The sequence below is a fragment of the Natator depressus genome, chromosome 7, assembly GCF_965152275.1.
Source record: "Natator depressus isolate rNatDep1 chromosome 7, rNatDep2.hap1, whole genome shotgun sequence".
Taxonomy (NCBI): domain Eukaryota; kingdom Metazoa; phylum Chordata; order Testudines; family Cheloniidae; genus Natator; species Natator depressus.
Window position 1 is genome coordinate 82,191,031 of NC_134240.1, and position 22,397 is coordinate 82,213,427.

Here is a 22,397-nt window from a genome sequence, read left to right on the forward strand (position 1 = left end):
CTGTTACTCTATTTGCCTGGTTGGCCATAAAAATAAGAAGGTATATCGATGAAAGGCTACTTTTGACCTCAATGAAGTAATGTACTCCAGTCCTAATATTAATTTAAATCTTACTTTTGTATATCGTTTTAGGGCTGGTGATTTTAAAGGTGTAATTGATTTTAAGGAAGTGTTAATCTTGTGTTTTTAAAATTTGTATCTTTTTTGGAGCTGCGCCAATTTAAAATTTTTATTATTCATTGTATTATAGCCAATGGCCTACAGCTAAGATGCTATATCAAAAAACTTCAGACTAGCACCATGCTAAAGGGAGATAGTTGCCTACAAGGTCCCTCTGTGCACCTATGAGTCTGGAGTAGAAACATGCCTCCGCAACTGTCCTTTGAGAGAGTGTGGCTCCGCACAGTCCCCCATGCATGGCAGTTTTCCCCGAAATGGTAAAACTTAGCTCTTGTTCTCAAGTATGTTCTGTGAGAATTTGTTGTTCAAAATCCTTTTTGTTTTGAATTAATACGTAGGGGCACCGATACCAGGATGACAGGCCCTATGGGATTATATCAAGGTGGTAGCGCCACTCTAGTTAAGGGTGAGACTATTTACTGTCTGACAGACAATTTTTTTCAGTGGCCTAAAATCCACATGCACACCCAGATTTCTTTGAAATTTGCTATGCTTCTTCAGGGTTTTGGGTAGAGTTAGTGTTCAAAGTTTGGGGTCATTTGGGCAAGGGGCTCCAGAGATACAGCTCTTCTTTAAAAAGAAAAATAAAGGCATCAAAAATTTACAGTTATTACAGCTTGCACACACCTGGAGCTCAAACTATGGCTCCCAAAATGATATCTCCTGTTCAGGTTTGATCTCAATTAGTGCCTGGGGCCCACTGCCCCACAAAATTATAAAAGTTATTCAAGGTAAAAGTTGGCTCAACAGTGTGGCTCAAGTCAAGCTGAAGAGCCAGAGAAAGTCATTTGTGCATATGCAGCAGGTCTGGTGCTCTGTTGGTGGCTGAAGGTGATGTGCTGTGGCCACTGAACCTGAACTGCATTCATGTACTGTAAGGATGAATCATGCCTTTGGCAGCATTCTGAGAATATTTTGTTTGACTCAAAACAATATTTGCCCCCCAACTTTTCAGTTTGCTAAAAATGTCAAAAAAAAATCATTTTGGGTCAGCCTGAAACTATTTTTCAGTATGGTTGACAAATTGAAAAAAATCTCATAGCTCTATACACAGGTGACCCACAATTACACCCCTTCACTAGCACCACTTTCTTAAAAAACCCAAAACAAAAACAACAGAAATTCACTGCCCAAAAGCTTCATTAATACAGACTTAAGTTTGACTGGCAATATCTTGTACCCTTCCAGAACATCAAATGCACCTATACTGAAACTCTGGAAATAAAAGAAAATATTTCATCCAACAAAGTTAAGGTGCATGCCATGGCTACCACACAGCCTCAATGCTGCTCTCCTGTAGCTAGCAATGGTGCCACAACAAATAGATAGAAAGAATGACTCAGGCAGCTCCTGCCAGTGAGTTTCATTGCGGGAATACTCGTGAGAAGAGAGCACAGAGGGGTGTGTACATAGAGCCAAAGCCAAATGTTCTAAAATCCAAATGAGTCATCTGGAATTGTTATCACAGTATTTGCCCAGCTTTTTCCACCTCCACCACACTCTTACACAAAACACACTGAACATACATGATCGCATGCCTACAGGCATGAAAACATTTGCACACAGACCTTCACACGTGCATGTGCAGCATATACATCTGTACTCATACACAGCCAGTTCACACATGCAATAATTATGTACATACTTGTATGCACAATACCTACTGGAGTTGTATGAACTTGTGCATATATACAAGTGTCTGAACAAAGAGTTTTACTGGATGAGGCTCTCTGGAAACCTTTGTTAAAATCCTCCCCCCTGCCCATTTAAAGGGAAGAGTGAGATGATTTCGCTGTCTGTGAATGAGTTCACCATCCCTGCCAGAGGTCACTAATTCCTGGGGGTTATAAAAGTACTTCTGAAGAGCAAGTATTTTGAAACTGGAATACACCAGACTGCACCAAGTCTCAAATATTTTTTTTAATTTTTTTTTTAATCTCAGAGATGATAGCCCCCTGATATCTCATTAGGCCTTTAGTCCCACCTTTATTACGAATACATTGCTCAGGAGCAGAATACGAATATTTGTAGTATGTGCATTTAATATAAAGTGTGCTTGTCAAGAGGTATTGCATTTTCAATGTGGTCATGAGGAAGTGTTTTGTGTTTTTTTTAAAATGGGAAAACAAATAGAGTTCCCTGTCTGGCACCACTATTTTTTGCATGGCCATGCAACCAGGGGACATGAAGTTTACCACAGGCTAAGGGCATAAATATTTTAGGGCCCCCCTTATTAAAATATTACCTGCATGTGCACAGATAAATGCATGGCTGGCCTTAGGGAAAATGACAGGTTTCAGAGTAACAGCCGTGTTAGTCTGTATTCGCAAAAAGAAAAGGAGTACTTGTGGCACCTTAGAGACTAACCAATTTATTTGAGCATAAGCTTTCGTGAGCTACAGCTCACTTCATTGGATGAAGTGAGCTGTAGCTCACGAAAGCTTATGCTCAAATAAATTGGTTAGTCTCTAAGGTGCCACAAGTACTCCTTTTCTTAGGGAAAATGGCACTCTGGAAGAATTTATATTTTGGTGCCATTTCTTTGAGTTTGAGAACAGCAGTGTGGAGCACAGGGAGCAAGGATCAGCTCCTGGCCCCGGAGCTCGGCCAGGCTGCACAGGGAGGAATTTCTGAGCCTGGGGGCTGCCCTGGTCATACACCCCCGGTCACCTAACAGGAGGAGAGCAGGTGCGTGGGCAAGGGCAGGGGGACCAGTGTCTGGCCCGCTGCCTCCCCAGGGGCAAGCCCTGCTGCCTGCCCCTTCCCACCAGGCTGGCAACTGCAGGTAGCATCGCCTGCCCCTTGCCCAGCTGGCCCTTGGCTCCAGCTCCTGGCCCGCCTGCACTCACCCCTGCCCCAGCAGCCCAGGCCTGCCAGCTTGTGGCACTTGGAAGGCACCCCCGGCCCTATCGCCCACCTGTAAAGTTGGCCGTGGATAAATACATTATATAGAGCATTATTTCTCAAACTGGGGTCTGCGAGAGTACTCCAGGGGGTCTGCAGGCCCTGCTGACCAACTCCTCCCCTTTCCTCCCAGCGCCTCCTGCATGCTGGGGAACAGTTGTTCAGTGGCGTGCAGGAGGCGCTGTGAGGGAGGGGGAGGAGCGGGGACGGGGCGTGCTTGGGGGAGAGGGTGGAAAGAGGTAGGAAAGAGGAGGAGCAGGGGTGGAGCAGTGGCAGGAAGAGGTGGGGTAGGGCCTTGGGGGAAGGGGTGGAGTTTGGGTGGGGTCTGGGGCTGAGCAGAGGACTTGAGGGTCTGTGAAAAATTGTATATAAAAATGGGGGTCCTCGAGTTGCTAAAGTTTGAGAACTGCTGGTATAGAGCATGCACCCAGGTACAAACAAGACTGCAGTAGCCCAGCTGCAATCTTGTTTCACACTGTGCTAACTTCAGAAACAGAAGGCCCCACTCTTCAGAACTAACAACACAGTAAACCACAAACATCAGGGCCTCTCATTTCCTTTGAGTTCAAGAGGTGGCAGTTGAACACTGGAGACTTTAACATCTGAAGATATCAATGAACAAAACAAAAAAAAAAACAAAAAAACCCACGAATACTATAATGCAGAATATCCCTCCTCTTCTCCCCCTCCTAAGCTGGTTTTATGTCCTGTGGAGCTCCAAGCAATTTGAGACTCCAGGTTACTGAGTGAGGGGAGGAAGATCAGGACATGAGTTGCCTTCCTCGGAGGGGAAGAATCTGCAAGGCTGGGCAGTGCTCCAAGCAGTTTGTTTATTTGTGCGTAAAGTGTGTGCAAGGCCCGTTCCACACACCTCCAACCCATTCTGTATGCAAAGATTCCCCCTCCACCTCAGTGCAGAAAATCAGGATATTAAATTGGATCCTAGCAAATGTAATCTACTCCTTCATTCTTGGACCTGCATTTCAACTTGTCCCTTCCTATCACTCTCTTTATTCCAGGCTTTCATTGAGCAGGGTTTCCTTCTAGCCAGATTGATACTTAGCACAGCATCGTGTCTTTCTCAACAAGTGTGGCTCAAATTCTCTTACAAAGCTGCCACTAATCCCAGAGCCAGAAGGGGTCACACGTCAGCAATGAGTACACTCCTCTATGCTAGGGCAAGGTGAGGGGGAGTGGTAGATGTTTCAGGTCACTCCTGAACATAGATCTTCCCATCAATGGCACTGCTGCAGAGTCATGCTATTGTTCTAGCAGGTGAAAATACGGCAACAGCTGCACTTTAAATTAACCCACTGGAGTTGGGATTCTTGAGAGCTGGTGAAAACAATAGTTAATGTGATGAATCTTGCATCATGGAATTAGAGCACAAAACTTTCAGGGTTAATACTAGGAAATATGCCTGCCACAATCCAATCCTACAAGCCTGCAGAACGCTCACTGAATGGAAGATCAGGGACTGAAATGGAATGGGCAGGATGGGGCTCAGGACTCAGCCCACTTAAACTGAGAGAGGGAAGAATGGATCGACAGATGGGAGAAAGGGAAGGATAAGAGCAATGAGAAATGAACAGGGAAGAGGCACAGAAAGGTAGACAAAAGGAGACATAGTAAGAGAGAGAAACTCAAGAGGAGAAACTGAGAGAAATACTGATTGCTCTTATGACAAAGTAGTATAGTTGTTACACTTGATGTATAATGATATCCACTCCATTTTCATTGCACTAAGAAATTCCAGTCATGAAATAATCTGCAGAACAGCCAAACATCACTCCTGCTCTATATTTATTGCGGACAATTAACCAGGTGTAAAGGTCATGCTAGTTTAAAACAGAGGAGCTCCTCTACTCATGTCTTTATGGAAAAGAGACCTTTTGTTGGGGCTTTGACACAGGGATTGAAAGTAATGTCCAAAAGCAGCAGTACATTTGTGACAAAAACCTTCTGAGGGAGTGAATGCTGCTTCAGAAGGCAGCTGTGTGTCAGTGAAGTGAACGTTCCCCTCAGTCCCAAGGGAGCTCTCTGCAGAGTTTGTACAGCTTGCCTTGCACACCTACATGGCCACAATGCACAGAGCCTATACAGATGTGACACGCAAGGGGCACAGAGTGTGAATTCTCCCATAAAACTGGCAGAGTAGGCCAAGCATCTGCTCTGTTGATGTTACTATGATCTGGAGACTAAACAGTAGTAATAGTGATGTCACTAGTCCTAATATTACTACTATTAATAGGGATGGTGCTGAAATAATTGATGTTGAAGTCAACTTTATTAACACTAATACTGACATTACTAAAATTGGGTCAATCCTGTAGTCCAAGCTCAGACAAAATTCCTGTTGATGCCATGAGCCTGTTGAGAGCATGGCCAAATTGTGAGACTCTCTCACCAATAAGCCCTAATGGAAGAATACTGTAAAATGCAATTTCCTTGAAAAGATGGCTCTAATTGGTACAGTTGAGTGCCAGTGCCGCTGAATCAGAATTTGCTTTGATTTAGTTTTCCTAAGGAAATCAGCAGCTGTGTTGTGTTTGCACGGAGCATGAACTGCATACACCCACCCAAAGAAATATGAGCATACTACAGAAATCAAATCCAAAACAAAATGCCAGAAAGCCCCCCACTACTTAGAACGTCCACACAAGAATCATCACGGGGGTCACTCTCCTTATCTGGATGCTTTCCATTAGGACAACCTTGTTACACTGCCCATAGAAAGTGCTGTGTTCAAAGGTTAACACCAAAGAAACTCAGCTGTTTATACCTGTCTGTGCCTGGATAGCAGAGAGTTCATGCCTTCTGAAAAGGGCACCAGCAAGCTTTGGAGACAGGGTTCATGCATTATGAGCCCCTCTTCTCCTCTGGAGTCGCATGTTCAAAACATGAATGAGATCAGAAGCAGAATGAGAGCTTGGCGATCTCAGGCTGCTCCATAGCAAGTATCTGTTGCTTTTACAAGTTGACAGGGTTCCTCCACCTCATGACAATGCAGAGTTGAAATCCAAGAGAGCTCTGCAAGTCAGACTCAAGGTCCATTAGTACAGCTGTAGGAGGATGCAGGAGGAGCTGCAGGTCAGTGTTGTGTCAGTGGGATAAAAAGGCTAGTGCTATGACTGCTTCCACTTTTATTCATCTTTAAAACATTTTAATGAAGAAGGAAATGAAAGAGGAAACAGGAAACAGCTCCTGGCAAGCTCCAGAGCACTCGATTTGGTATCCATTTTCCAGATGAACTGGCAGTTTCCGTTCCCCTAGTCCAAACCACCAAATCACAGATTTATGAGAACAGTAAAAGTTGCGCAGGAAAACAAAAAACAAGCTAATCAGTGAAGAGGAAAGGAAAGGAACTTGAGGACTTAACCACTCATGTGCTGCACTTGGGAGCACCTCATTTCTATTGTATTGCATTGCCTAGTGCTTCAGTTTCAGCAATGCATTCTGGTCACCATGGCTAGGGCTGGAATACGTCCCCACACATAATCCTTTCACTGCTGATGGAACGTGCCCATGTCCCAGCCTTTTGTGTGTAACATAGAACTGTATATCTGACACCTTACATGAGAGCCCTGGGCAACTGTCTCAGTTACAAAGCAGCAAGAGTGCTCACCTTTAGAAGGAAACTATGCAGACAGATTTCTGAATTTGCAGCGTTAACATTTTTGCCGTGAAATCTGATTGTAAATAGCAACAGTTGTTTTTTATTACTATAATAAAAGCATTTTTTTGTCTTTTTGCAGGTGCTCATGAACTTGTAAGAATGGAGAGGTGAGGAAATCTTAAGTCTTTCCATTTTCCACTAGCCTGTTCATGCTCCCTTCCCTCCTTGTGACCCTGGAAATGTCCTGCTTTTCCTCTGCTTCCTCTGATAATGACCTAAACTCTAGGTTGGCAGACTGCCGGTGACACTGGGTTGTACTGACATCCTTAGCATAGTGGTAGGGATGATGGAGAATCCACATTTAGATAACTGCCCCACTACCACAAACTTCTCCTCCCTCTTCCCAAATGGAAACTACCTACTTCTTTTGTAACCCTGTCATGTGAGAGTCAGAATCTCCCTGCACCATGGAGGCTCCCAAATCCCCACTGCTAAGGCTTCAAGGTATGAGAATGAGATGTCAAGGACATGTGTGAGGCCTCCAGGCTCTAGAATGGTACAATGGCTTGGCTCCTGGACCAAACAGAAGGGAGAAAAGGAGGAGGCGGGGGGCGGGAGGGGGGAAATGAGGACAGAGGGGGAGCCACAGCATGTGAACAGCATTAGAAGTAGTGCTGACTCTCACAATTTCATCGAGTCTCTGATGATTTTGGGGTTTTGTTTTTTCTTTTTAAACAAGGCTGCCAACTGACTTATTTTCCCTTGCTCAAAATGGCCCCCATTTCCTATTGCTGAAGCCAGCAAGATGACCACCATTTCCCTACAGTCTATCTGCATGTGGCAGCTAGGCTGCCCTTCATAACATTGGCTTCCACCTCCCATTTAGGCTGACCTGATAGCAAGTGTCACAAATCGGGACAGCAGGTGGTGGTGGTGGGGGGGTAATAGGTGCCTATGTGAGAAAAAGACCCCAAAATTGGGACTGTCCCTATAAAAATCGGGACATCTGGTCACTCTACTCCCATTGTTTCTTCCAGTGAGACTGAACTTAAGCCATGCCCACAGGCAAAATGGCTACCACTCCCTAGTTCAGGGAGCTGGCCAGGACACAGGGAATATAAGGAGCAGAAAAGACCCTGTGAAAGGTGAATGGGGAAAGTGAGGAGGAGCAAGGTGCTGGGGGAGCAGTAAGCGGATTTAGGGGATGCAGGAGGATGCGAGGGGCAGGAGGGAAGCCTTGGAGATGCAGAGGATAGTGATGGGCATGGGAATGGAGGGGATAGACTTGCAGCTCCCCAGCCTGGGGGCAGTGGTGGGGAAGGGGAGTCCCATCGAGCAGCCAGGGGAAGGCAGTGTTGCCAAGTCTTGTGGACTGATCTGGAGTCATAGGATTTTGGCACCTGCAGGAGGAGCTCTTGCAGTGACCCGAGAAGGCCCCCTCCTCCCCCCCAATCCTTCAATTTTCAGGGCTGGGCATGTGGGCAGAGCTCTGTGCAAGAGCCTCAGGACTGGGGACACGGATCTGCTCCACCACTGGGACCTGCCTTCAGGTATGGCCTTATAGCAGAGTGAGGGACCTGGGGCAGTGGGAGGCAGGGAAGTAGTGCTGCTGGGAACCAGGCAGAGGAGAAACCAAGGGGCAGGGGAGGAGAGCAGTCAGGTACTGCTGAGTCCTAGCTGGAGAAGTCTGGGGCAGCAGGAGTCAGGGAAGCATTGCTGCTGGATCAGCAATAGGAATTTGATAGCAGTTCCCCTGTCTTAGGGGTGAGGAGCGAGTGAGGGGAGTACATCTGAGCAATGGGGATAGGAGTCCATTTGTGTGTTCATCAAAGGTTGACTTTTCAACCTGAAATAACAACACACACACACTGGCAGAGGAATTAAAAAGACAAACTCTAAAATATTATTTGATTTAAAAAAAAAATCATGGTTTTGGGTGCTCCGACTTGAGATTTTTTATCTCTTGTGTTTGGCAATACTGCATTAGGCTGTGGGAAGAAAGAAGGACAAGGACCTGGGGTCACAGTGACTAATCAGAGGCATTGTTGACAACAGATATCAGTTGTGTCTTCCTCTTGATCTGTTAATACAGACTAAGCCAAACTATATTCATCACCTATTATAGAAAGTGTGGTTGATGTCTTGATCTACAAGAGGAGTAAATACAGTATCCACCCACACTACCTTTTATTTTAATGCTTGCTTCCTGGCTTTTCATTTTGAACTCTGGTAGCCTGCGGACGGCATTCTCCATCCCCACTCTCCTACATGCATAACTCTCCAACTACCCCTCATCTGGCCCTGTGACAGATTTCCTACTTTTTCATTTTAAAATCTCATCAACTTGGGTCAGACAGGCCTTGACTAAAAGGCTAAACCTGTTGCCTGCCCTATTGAGCTGTTTCAAGCAGTAACTGAAACTGGCAGGATAAAACAGAAACTGAAATGAGAATGCAAATTAACCTTGGTTTTGTTTATTGACATTGATGGAACCTCAAAGGACATCTGGCCACTTTGGCCTTAAAATAAACAACACCTCTCATAGTGGAGGAAACATCAGGAAGAAACAGTTAAACAAAAATTAAACACGTATGTAACCCACACACCTCCTGGGTGTGGTGTTCTGTCCTATCTAGTGGCACCAAGACAAGAGACAGAGAAAGAAAGCAAGAAAAAAGTCTGCTTGACAGCCTTGGCTAACAGCCAGTTGACTTTTAGCTCACTTGGTAGGGGCTCATGCACTAAGCTCCAGAATTCCCAGGTTCGATCCCGCCCGCTGACAATCGGGATCTGTTGGTGTTATACTTAGTTGGCCTGTAATCCTCTGCAGCTGTCTTGATTGTTAATAAGTGCTGAAATTCAGTCAGCTGATCACAGCACAAGACACTCTAGGGAGCTACATGCTTTCTTTCTTCCAAAGGGATAGCATCTCATGCGGAAGGAACTGAAAAGCAGCTTAGGGTTGAGGTTGATATTGGGGGTACTTTTAGCAATCACAAGCGTGATGAAAAGAGATGCAAATTGGAACTGACGAAATGTGACATTCCATTTGGTCAGTAACTGCAAGGGAGGGTTAAAATTACTATTTTCCTTCTCTACTGGTCTGCAAAAGAAAATTAATTTATTTACAAAATTTCTCCCCGTGTTTCAGTGCTTTATTACACTGTATTTGTAGGGGCTCCCCTGCCTCTCTCTTTCAGGTATTATAAACTCCCCTCATTTATAATACCAGTAATTGCAAGAACTGCTCAATTGCATTTCCTGGTTGTGGATGGTGTTCAGGTAGCTTGTGTTAGCACTTTATATTGCTAGAAAGAGGCACCTGAGCACTTATAAATATATTATACCTAATCTAGGGCCAACTAGAGCTTCGTGATTGTGATTATGCTGCATGCTATGGTCATTTGGAACTTTTCATTATCAGTGGAATTAGAATTCATATCCTGGTGCTCCAAAGACTCAGGGTCCCACAACTTGAGCTAAAGAAAAATCTCCTTTACCTATTAGCAGTGTTGGGTCCATGACACACACAAAATAGTGTTTAAATTCCAGCCAGCCGGGGTAGGCTATCTCAGGATGTACCTACACTGTAGCACTGCCTGCTAACTAGTGTGGCGCTACAGGCACTCCCTGCCTCAGTTTCCCTTCTCTCAAGGTCACAATTCCACACAGTCCAAAAAAGGGTAAGACAACATTCTCCTGCTGGGGTTCTACTTTATTAAATACAAATAAACTTGAAATAAAGTCTTTCCCATTGGTCTCAGGGGCATGCTCAGCCTGTATCTCTGGAAGATCCTCTCCCTTAGGAGAGTTTCTTTCTCTATAGGCACCAGCAAACAGGGGGTCAGCAACCCTGTGACATACCTTCCCCCCAGCAAAGCCAACCTATACCGAAATGTAGGCTCAACAATGGCTAATGTTTTGTCATGTTCTCAAGCCAGGGGAAACTTCCTGTTTAGGAGCAACTAGGAAACCTATTAAATCCTTGACAATATTTTTGTCCCCCTCTGTAAAATATGACATGATCAGGACTTGGGTCCCACTATCTTGTAAGCACCTCATGCGGTGATCATATTCCTTCATAGTTCTCGGCATGTCATAGTTCACCACATGCTGTATCCCCTGAAAGCCTAGTTCCCCAGCTACTTCTGGTATGGTCAACACCACAAAGCTTTCACCACAGTTGAACTGACTTAAGGCTACTACTTGGTCTCTGGGGGAGGAGCCTCCCTGGATACAAACATAAGCATAGCCATCGGGATTAAAAATAGCCCTATCCAAGCCTGTCTTCCTTTCAGGGCTTCCAGCCTCTAAGGACTGGACCCTTTTTCCTACCATTCTTAACAATCCATTCAGCAGCACGCATTTCTGATATTCCTGGACTTACAGTACCTTTTGAATGATGTTCTGAACCCTAGCACTATCTGGGTCTCCCTTTTTTCTTGGGGTGGACTCTTTTTTTTTTTAAGCAGGGGTTTGGCTGGGAGTTGGCCTTGCAGCTTCGTCATGCCATGACAGGGCAGTTCTTAGCTTCAGAAGGCTGCTGTACCTTCTTGCTCAATACATTTTCCTCTAGTAGTGGCCTCACGCCACAGGATTCCAGCTCTTTATCCTTAGTCAAGTTGGAGCTCAACCCCAGCTGGATCTTAAGCAGGTTCTGGAGCTTAGTCAACTGCCTCTGCAGCAGCAAACACTGCTGCTTGGTAGTCTTGTTTTCAACTTTGAGGCAGATCAGCTGCTGCTGCTCCCGCTTCACAGCTTGCACTATGATCCTTCCCCCCGAGGAGCACATCTGTTCCAGTGCCTCCCATTCTTCAGCTCTCTGCACCTGCAGTTTGAGGATTCCTATCAGCAGTAGCAGCCTTCTCCTCCAGCTCACTCCAGTCCTCTACTAGAGAGGTCTGCTGTGTAGCTGAGAGGGCAACTGGCATTACTGAAGCTTCTGTTGTGTTTTGGATCTCAGGGTTTGTGCCACAGAACACCCAATCCATTGTCAAACAGTTGACTGCTCCTCTTGGAAGGTCTTTCTGGAGGCCCTGCTTCTCAGTCAGGCCCTTTGTATCAACACAAGTCTCCCTAGAATTGATTTCTGAGCTCTGCGTCCTATTGCATGTCTCTATATGGGCTTCAGCACCCTGGTCCTGCACTCCTACACAATCCCCAGCCAGTTTTCCTTGCAAACCAGCTGCCAGGGTGTGTAAGGCTACTTCCTCAATGGCCAGTTCCTGGAGCTCACTAGTCAGTCTCCAGCTCCTTTTCCATCTTAGTAACCTGCTGCTCCAAGGTATGCTTGCCATTCTCTAGCTCCAGCTTCTGTTTCAAGTGTTCGCCCATTGCTCTGCTCAAAGAGAGGGTCGGTCTCACCTGTTCCTGTATTTCTATTTCAATATGTTTTCCACTTGTCTCTGTAGTACATAGAGCATTCCTTCTCCAAAACAAGCAGATCTTCCAGCTCCTGTTGTTCTGTCTTTTAGGTTGAAGACCTCTTTTTCAAGGTTTTGATTTAGCTCGGCACCTTCACATATCTTCTCATCCTCCATCTGTTCCACCTGGATATGGAGACTCAGTTTCTGGTGTTTGGCTTCCTGCAGTAACTCCTACATAATACATAGTTGAGCTCCCAGGTCTGCCAGTTTATCCACTGGCTTAAATTACTTGCTCTCCAATGGGTTTGGCTGTCCAGAGTCACTTTTCAAGATGACTTAGAACCCTGTTACTTCCTTCCGCGAGTGCCAAGTGTTTCCTTTGCCAGGGAGAGGAATCTTTCTCTCACTGGTCAGCCATTCCCATTTGCTCTGCCACGGTTGCTTTGCCCTTTCAAACTCTGCTTCTATTGGCCTGGTTTGTTTCTACTGTATGATCAACCCCATCTGTAGCTTGAGAGTGTTTCCCACCTCATTTCTTGAATTTGGGCCTCCTAACTCTTTGTACAGCCATCCAATTCCTGGTAGAAATCTACCAGCTGCACCTGTAGTTTATTGAATTGTTTAACGGTCACATCATGGCTCTTGTGCCTCCATTTCCCTGGCCCTCCCGATCATTTGAGTCAAGTTCCATATTTTTTCTGGCCTGCTCAAACCCAGAATCCTGTCATCCTTTAGGGCAGCTGGTGGACCCGCCCTTGATTGGATCTCCTTCGGCTTCCTGGGTCTGCCCTGGTTCTTTTATTCAAGTTCCTCAAGCTCTAATACTCTGGGGCTAAGAGTCATGTAAGGGTATTTCCCCTAACTAATGGGTAACGGTGAAACCCACAGCCTCCCACCTTTAATTTTACATCCATTTGCCTATTTTTATAGGGTCTTGCTTCCTCAGAATTATAGTCCATCTACCCAAAGTAGACATTTTTAGCAGGGCAACACCATTCTGTGTGCCTGTTCTCCCCACAGCCAAAACAGACTGACCCTGGGGCATTACTCTTCCTTGCCCCAACTGGGTCCCCACAGTCCTTTGTTCAGATGCCACAATAGTCCTGGTCCCAGCAGTTCCTGTCAGGGTATCTTTGATAGCCTGGCTCTCCCTGGTTCCTCTGGTGCTCAGAGCAACCACGCCAGCCTTATAATCATTGTTCATATAGGAGAAAACTCATCCTGCAGTCAAAACATATAGCCGGTCGAGCCTGTGCCTCCGTCCCTTTTGGTGTTTAGGATGATTGACTCTTTCCCATCATGGAACCTCCTTGACAGGCCTCTGCTGCTGCTTGAGCACTCCCAAAAACTGGATCTGGAACAGCTGTGGCAGCCCCTCTATATGCTGACATGGGAGGATCAAAATCTCACAGCCAAGGCAGATGTTTACACCGTGCTGCTCAGTCATCCCTCATTGATTGGGGGGGAGAAGGAGGGGGAAGGAAGGATGTCTCGGAATCCCACTCTGGCGCCTATTGTTGTAGGGCCTGCCCTGTAGCACCCCCTGCTGACCTAGTGCTGCAAGTACTCATTGCATCAGTCCTGGCCCCTTGTCTCTCTCTTTGGACTCAGGGGTGTGTACACAGCCCTCCTCCTTGGGACTTGTGGTCTCTGGAAGCTCCTGTCCATTCAGAGAATTTCTCTAAAAGCACCTCACTGGAACTGAGCCCTGATAGCCTTTTATCAGGCCCAGGTGCTCATTATTCAATTAAATTCCTATATGGACTCGTTTCCTTTAAATTTGATTATCATGGTAACCTGGACCCGGATTCCCCTTAAAGGGGCCAGTGATCCCATGACAAGGGTTATACCACTTCTCATTATAATGTTTTTACTGAGATCCTGCCTCCTTCAGAATCTGTGTTTTCCACCAGCAAGATCCCATGCCTGTGCTTGTATCACATCAGAGTTGTTTGCTGTACAAAACAATGGTGGCATTACAGGGGAAAGACCAGGTGCTAGGAAGCAAGCCCTAGAAAAACGATAAAGGACAAACACAAGAGAGACCCACCAGCTTATGTTTAAGTCAGATACATAGGAACTTCCATACTAAGAACAATAAGTGCTACTGTTAGAATGGAAGAAAGTCTATAATTCTGGAGTTCTCCATGGGTGAGAGAGAAAGAGGGAGAGTGAGGACTGACACTGTATTTTCTCCTGCAGTAATGCTCAAGGCATCGAAAACCCTGTCTTTGAGGCTGTTTCATCCACAAATACAGAGTCCAGGCCCAAGCCGCAGATGACATACATTGCCAGCCGCCAGCAGTCAGAATCAGGCCGGCACCTTCTCTCAGAACCAAACACTCCGCTGTCTCCTCCAGGCACAGGGGATTGTTTCTTCCCAACACTGGGTAAGTGTCCATTTTACAAAATGATTTCCTTGGTTAACCCGGGCTAAAGCTGTCGTGACAGAGGCACCAAGCAGCCAGCCATTGAAGAGGGACATTAGAAAGGAAAAAGAGGCAGAAAGGGAGGGGAGTGATCACCTGTTAAATATTCAGTTTGAATCTAACCTCTCTCTTAACATGAAATGTACACTCTTGTGACTTTGGGGAGGGGAAAAAACACTGCATCTCTGCCGTAGTGTCTCATTTTAGACCTACTGCGCCTAATTTTGGTCTCAGTTACACAAGCATAGACCTGGAGTGATTCCACTTAATCCAATGAAGTTATTCCAGATTTACGCTGATGTCAATGAAACCTGAATTTGGCCCACTGACCTTTACTCATAGTTATTTGGTGTCTCAAGAGAAATTCTGATACAAACCAAAAAATAATAAATCTATGGCTTGGAGGTAAACAGGGGAACTTGACAAGATCTCAGGTTTTTGGGGAAAGAAACACAGCTGTGGCACAATTGGCTCTTTTTGTTTGTCCTGCAGCATGGGGTAATGATGAGGTTTGCTCTTCTTTCATACAGGGGGTTCTCACCAGCCAGTGAGTCTCTGCAGTGCTCGAGTTCCAGGTGTGGACTAGCAATGTCAAACTGGTGGACATACTCGTCAGTCCATTATCCCTGCCCCCAGAGTATCCCCATATTAATCTCCCAGAGCCGGCCTGACATTTCACACCCTGTTACTAACAATATAGTAGATGCTGTTACACATAGGGAAAGCTAACTCAACTCAATACCTGCTAGAGAAAAAAAAATCCTGCCAGTTTCCCTAAGAAATGTTGCCTCTAGGAGATTTTAAATTGTGAGCCATGGAACATTAGGGACTGACCCAAAGCCCAGTGGAGTCAATGGAAGTCTTTCCATTAACTCCAACAATGTGCTTTGGGTCAGGTCCTTAGTTCCCTTTCCCTGCCACCTTTGCACCTGGTGACATTTGGCTGAATCATTCTGCTAAAGGTGCCTGCAAACGGCAATGTATACCCCCAGCAACTTGGATCTTCTAGAGACTTGTCTATAATGGGGGAAGAATTTTCTGTTAAGCACATAAAACCACAGCTACAGAAGTGCCCAGTGAGCTCCACATCCATAAATAACCTCCAAAAATTAACAGACTTGTCTCTCCTTTTCAGAGCCTGTTCCTGATTCTCCAAATTCCATGAAAGTATAAAATTACTGAAGAACAACAACTTTCACTGAATTTGTTGTCAGCAATATGGAAGAAGCTTTGGCTATTGCTGAAGCAAAGGCTTTAAAGGCAAGGCCACTTTTGAGGGGGAAAAATGACAGACACTTTCTCTAGCATTCACTGCTTCCCCTGGCACCTCAAATTCATCGCTGCGCTCATCTTCCTTAGAAAGGTTTCAGAGTAGCAGCCGTGTTAGTCTGTATTCGCAAAAAGAATAGGAGTACTTGTGGCACCTAACAAATTCATTTGAGCATAAGTCTCTCGTTGGAGTCTGTTTTTGAAGTTTTTTTGTTGAAGAATTGCAACTTTTACGTCTGTAATCGAGTGACCAAAGAGATTGAAGTGTTCTCCAACTGGTTTTTGAATGTTATAATTCTTGATGTCTGATTTGTGTCCATTTATTCTTTTATGTAGAGACTGTCCAGTTTGACCAATGTACATGATAGAGGGGCATTGCTGGCACATGATGGTATATATCACATTGGTAGATGTGCAGGTGAACGAGCCTCTGATAGTGTGGCTGATGTGATTAGGCCCTATGATGGTGTCCCCTGAATAGATATGTGGATGCCGTTGGCAATGGGCTTTGTTGCAAGGATAGGTTCCTGGGTTAGTGGTTCTGTTGTGTGGTGTGTGGTTTCTGGTGAGTATTTGCTTCAGGTTGGGGGGCTGTCTGTAAGCAAGGACTGGCCTGTCTCCCAAGATCTGTGAGAGTGATGGGTCGTCCTTCAGGATAGGTTGTAGATCCTTGATGATGCGTTGGTTTTAGTTGGGGGCTGAAGGTGATGGCTAGTGGCGTTCTGTTATTTTCTTTGTTGGGCCTGTCCTGTAGTAGGTGACTGCTGGGTACTCTTCTGGCTCTGTCAATCTGTTTCTTCATTTCAGCAGGTAGGTATTGTAGTTGTAAGAATGCTTGATAGAGATCTTGTAGGTGTTTGTCTCTGTCTGAGGGGTTGGAGCAAATGTCGTTGTATCGTAGAGCTTGGCTGTACACAATGGATCCTGTGGTGTGGTCTGGATGAAAGCTGGAGGAATGTAGGTAGGAATAGCGGTATAGGGTGGTGTTTATGTGACCATCGCTTATTAGCACCATAGCGTCCAGGAAGTGGATCTTTTGTGTGGACTGGTCCAGGCTGAGGTTGATGGTGGGATGGAAACTTCAAAAACAGAATCCAACAAGAGACTGCTGAATTGGAATTAATTTGCAAACTGGATACAATTAACTTAGGCTTGAATAGAGACTGGGAGTGGATGGGTCATTATACAAAGTAAAACTATTTCCCCATGTTTATTCCCCCCCTCCATCCACCACTGTTCCTCAGACATTCTTGTCAACTGCTGGAAATGGCCCACCTTGATTATCACTACAAAAGGTTTTTTTCCTCCTGCTGGTAATAGCTCACCTTAAGTGATCACTCTCTTGTTACAGTGTGTATGGTAACACCCATTGTTTCATGTTCTCTATGTATATAAATCTCCCTACTGTATTTTCCACTGAATGCATCCGATGAAGTGAGCTGTAGCTCACGAAAGCTTATGCTCAAATAAATTTGTTAGTCTCTAAGGTGCCACAAGTACTCCTTTTCTTCTTCCTTAGAAAGTTTCTTAAGAAAAAAAACAAGAAAGAAAGAAAAAAAGATCACCACAACTATTGAAACTCTTGCTGTTTTTTCTTCACTGCACAAGGAAGCTTACAATTTAATAACCAATACATTGCTAAACTCACTGTTGATGTGCAGTTCCCCACACCATGCTTACTTACAACACTGGCACCTAGAGCAGAAATAAGAAGATAACTTATTAAACTGGAGGGAGAGGCTGAACAAAAAAAGAAGCCTTACAAACTGAACTGGAGTGTGAGAACCACTCTCCACGTTCTATATGCCCCACCCCAATGGAAATTTCTGAAGAGGAAAACAAGTCCTTCTTCAATGGGTTTAGATTTTTGCTACCTACTTCCTTAGAGATGTGTGTGTGTGTGTGTGTGTGATGCCATTGCATAGAAACTGTATGGTGTGTTTATAACTTGTGTCCCTGTCTGAAAAGATGTATGACAGGAAGATTTGTAAGAAAAATGATATCAGCTGCCAGCTACAATATCTAAAGGATAAGAAGTCATTCAGAAATAAAAGACTGGCTTAAGTCATGGAGTTTGGATCTGGATTCAAATCGAGATCCAAATTTTTCAAAAGTTCAGGAGTGCGTGGGGAATCACTGCTCTGATTCAATCCTATTGTAGAGATGGACCTGAGCTGTGGAGTTTGGACCTAGATTCAGATTCCAACTTGCCTGAAGTCCAAGTGGGTAGGAATCTGGTTTTCCAGTCTGAGCCCATCTCGATTAGAAATGTGGCAAACATCTCACAGACAGCCTGAGTCAGAGAGAGACCAACCACACCAGTAAACATTTCAAGTGGTTTAACTTATTAGCATGGTTTAATCTGTGTTATGTTCCTCTGTTTTCATCTGGGACTATGTGAGTGACCACACCAAATACTCATAGGCAGAGTACCTCAGAAACTCTGCAAGCATTTAATGTTTTGGAATTGTCTCCTCTGGGATTGCTAGGAGAACTAACACACACTGTTCAATAATAGACTCCAGTTAGAGGCGCACACATGAGAACCAGCTTGAATTAAAGTAATGTGTGTTCAGCAGAGGTCTCATGGAGGGGGTCAGATGACTATTGGCAGGTCATAAAATAATTTTAAAAGCTGCAGTCATGATCATGGTGATAACCATTTTCAGATTTGTTACTCTGAGTTCCTTAACATGGCTGAAAAAGGTGCAACGTGGAAAGGGCTAAGGAGATTTGAGAAACAGAGAGAACACTACGGAGAAAACGGTTTTTGTCTAAGGGTCACCTACCCTGTTTGGCGTAGATGTACAATAGGAATGCATGAGTCTCAACGAAACCATAACATAACCTTTCTGTAAATGACCCAGCTTTGTGAGAGTTTCAGGTGTGGTATAGACTGGTCATGGAAAAAAATATACACTGCCAAGCATGAATGAAGACCTGAGTTTGAGTGCTGGGCCATGATGGCTCACAGATAAGGGACAGATCCTGATCCAATCCTCTCCCATTGTCCCTCTCATATTCCCTCAGATGGGACGGCATGTCAGTTATTCTATCACATGTTAATGATGCCAGCCTGGAACTATGCAACCAAAGAGTCACACCATCAGTAGATTGAGGCAGCAGGGGAGGGGTGGGCAGAAGGGAACGGAAAAGGGTCTCGTCCTACTGTGGGAATCACACCAACACTTTTTCAGTGTAGCCAAGAACTTTTGATGCTTTCATTCTGTGGCCAGTTTTTAAGCTGGATTAGAACCCATCCATCTCTATTAGAGAGTCATTCCAGCTGGCAGCTTCAGTCTCAGCCTGGGAGCAGAATATTTCATTTTCCTACTTTTTAAAAAAAATCATAGGCATTGATGAAAAATAATCAAGATTTTGATGCTTTAAAAAACACCCCCCCCAGCTGTAATATAAAAACATTAAAAAAAAAAAAAAAAGAACCCTTTCCAGGTGATAGGTCTCATGGCAAAGGCTGATGGGAGGCGAGAAGGGGCCCATTTGGTACTTTGTAAAGTTTAGAAACTTCTTTCAACTGTGGAGAAGGACATGCAGCTTGGATCTGAGCTGCCCCCTATACCTTTCATACTATGAGGAAGGTGGAAAAGTAGAGTGGGAACCATCTGTTTAAAAGCATATTTTACATTTTGTTGCCAAGAGATTCCCCTCAGCAGGTTTCCTCAGTGTTCCCCAGTCCAGAGGAATGCCAGCGAGTCTCCGTCTCCCACCTAGACGCTATCCTCCCTGCCACCTAGCACAGAGAAGCAAGTCACAGGAGGGAAACTTTCTAGGAGTCTCTGCTCCCTGACACCCTCAGGTGCCATCTATAGGCTGGGCTGAAGATGACCAGAGGGAAAATGGAGTTCCAGTAAGATCGTAACATGTAACTTACACAAACCACCACCAAAACACAGAACACAAATAGTGTTCCTGAAATGATTCCAAAATCAGCAACATGACTCCCACAGTGTCTGATGTCATGCCCAGCTGACTGCCATGTCAGAGTCGCACAGCTACGGCTTACCAGCAGACGTTAAAAATAAAAAAAATCTAAAAAGTCAGAGAAGAGAAATATGCTCCTGGGTAGATTTCCAGCCTACTGACAAGTCTGGAAAAGTTTAGACCTGAAAGCTACTTGTTGTGATGATTGTGTCATTATTGTGACTCATTGGTTGTCATCGTGTGTGGGCTGGCTTCAGGCCATTAGGAATCCAGCTACTGTGCCAGCTGTGTTTTATCTCACCTTATGTTAGATAACCATCCTGAGATGATCCCGACTAGCACCCCGTGTAACTGACTACCTTATCTATGCAGCCATCACAGCCTGGCAGTCATCATAACAACCTGGGATGAGCAAAACGACTCTTCAACACTCCAAACAGATGACAGGATAAAATCTTGCGGCAGAAACTGCTACCTAAGGGTTTGATTAATTTCAGGAAAAAAATCTCAGATTATTTAAATAGACTGAAACTATAAGGCCTGTTACTAGTACATCATGGTACACCACAGCAAAAAGATGCTCCTGAATCACATTGTCTGTCTGTGTCCATCTGAGAAGCTGCAGCCTTTCAGAACTTCCACAGTCCTTCTCTTTGTTAACAGGGTGATACTTGATGGTACATGGCTAGGGGCAAAATCTGCTAATTCCTTTAGTGGGCTCGTTTTAGAGGTACCTCATATAAAGATGCCCATTGAGAAAACCTGAAAATCTGTGTGAAAGCTGAAATCTTCTGTTGATTAGCAAAATTCTCTGCATGATCGTTACCAGTCTTGTGGATCCCACAGCATGGGGACATCAGCATGACAAGTGTTTAAATATCTGATTCGGGGATCTATTTGTTTAATGGGTCCATTCCTGTGTCAGCTGTTAACTGCTTCCCTGCTGAGCAGTGCACTGGATAATTCTGAGAAACAAGCCCTTGCATGGCTAGAGATTTAAAAAAGAAGCAAATGAGAAGCCTTGGGAGCATGGAGGCCTTGCACAAACCAGCTACCACTGGTCCCAAAAGTTACAAAATAACCTCCTGGTTGCAGAAGGTACCCAGCTGTGTGCTTCCACCCACTGACTTGCTCCCACTCAAGTTTCTGTTCAAAGGCTTCACTAGCTATCTAAATTCCCAACTCTCCTCCCTGAGCATGTGGGAAGCGTGCAAAGGCATGATAATGTCTCTGCCTTCAAAAGGAAGACATGAACCTGATGGGAACGATGCACGACTAAAGAACTATGTATCAGATCTGGAAAAGTGGCTCTCGATACTGCTTTTTAGTTTTAATGTTGATATTCTATTTTAAAAAAACAAACAAAAAACCCCCCCAACCACCTTCTCTCCATGGCCAGCATAAAATGCTCACATTGTGTGTCTCCTGAGACCACTGACAGCAGGGTGGCATGTTTAGAGATTGAAGGGCGGTGACGCGAGTAAAACTACGGGAATGGTATAGGAGATAATCAACTGCTTTGGACTATTTGTACATTCTGATTGCTGTGACATTTTCTCCAGATTTGTATGCATTTGTTTATAAAAATACTGATTGATGATACAATAAAGTTTTATTGGAAATATTATTCTCTTATGTAACAGAAAGGAATCCACAAACAATAGCTCAAAATCTAGCCAGCTACAGGGAAGAAGGGGCTAATGACATCAAATATCAGTGGCTATGAAGATAATGGCGAGGTTATTAACAGCACTAGGATGATGCTATGTAAGCTGGGCAAGCAGAAGGAAGAATGGAGTGGGGAACCATGAAGAGACAAGCTCCAAGTTGCCAGGGCACAGTGGTCTGCATGGCAAAACCAGAATTCTTTTGCTGGAATAGTTTTTCTTTATCATCTTAGATCATTTCCAGAAATGACAAATCTTTAGCCAGAACTGTACAAGACTGTCCCCTACTTTCTGAATCTGTATGGGGTTCTGTTGCAGACTTGTGCTGGGGTGCTACAAACCATGTTACAACCAGGACAGCAGAGTAAGTGGAATAATCTCCTCTAATGGAACCACCCCTTTCCACACCACACCTCAACCGACATCTGTTTTAACTTAAACATCCACTGCCCTGATTCTGCAACTACCGTGTTAAGTGTTTAGGGAGGAGAGCGGAAGAGAAGTGCTGCCATACTTCCTTTATTCTGTTTCCTCTTTTGTCTTTGAACATGTTTTTGCATTGTGGTTTTCCTGTTTTCAGCCTGCTACGTCTTCTTTGTAGCCCTGACTAGTCTCCAGCCATTTTCCCTTCTGCGATCACTCGGACGAGGAGTGGAGACTTCAGAAAGGTGGCACCGACAGTATCCCCTTCTCTCTGCTGCACAGGGACATGGCCTCAGGACTGGCCTTACGGGTGGGCAACCATCCGGGGGGGCGCCATCCGAGTGCCGCAAAATGGTTGGCTTGGGCTGCTGGAGCAGGGGTGAGTGTGGGTGAGCCCGGGGCTGGAGCTCCTGGCCAGTGGGAAGAGGGCAAGTGATGCCGCCTGGAGCTGCCAGCCTGTCAGGGAGTCTCAGGCAGCAGGGTTCACCCCTGCAGAGCCAGTGAGCCAGCCCCTAGTTCCCCCCTTCCCACGGGCATGGGTGGTGGCTGCATACCCACTCTCCTCCTGCGAGGTGATCAGGGGTTGTATGATTGGGGGAGC

At 45.1% G+C, this 22,397-nt stretch overlaps 2 protein-coding genes across 4 annotated transcripts in view; one reads left to right on the forward strand and one right to left on the reverse strand.

Annotated features, from left to right (window-relative positions):
* Window positions 1-21,855, forward strand: part of VSIR (V-set immunoregulatory receptor) — a 52,674-nt gene extending 30,819 nt beyond the window's left edge. The window contains exons 5-7 of one of the 3 annotated variants that reach the window (XM_074958932.1): window positions 6,840-6,867; window positions 14,269-14,456; window positions 15,631-21,855. In XM_074958932.1, coding sequence (XP_074815033.1) covers window positions 6,840-6,867; window positions 14,269-14,456; window positions 15,631-15,668 — 254 coding nt within the window. In that variant the 3' untranslated portion in view covers window positions 15,669-21,855. Of the gene's footprint in view, window positions 1-6,839; window positions 6,868-14,268; window positions 14,457-15,025; window positions 15,567-15,630 lie in introns of those variants that run through there. The other 2 variants (XM_074958934.1, XM_074958931.1) reach the window with 2 other exon arrangements.
* CDH23 (cadherin related 23) overlaps window positions 1-22,397 on the reverse strand; it is a 552,537-nt gene that overhangs the window by 85,668 nt on the left and 444,472 nt on the right. The gene's annotated exons all lie outside the window — the stretch shown is intronic.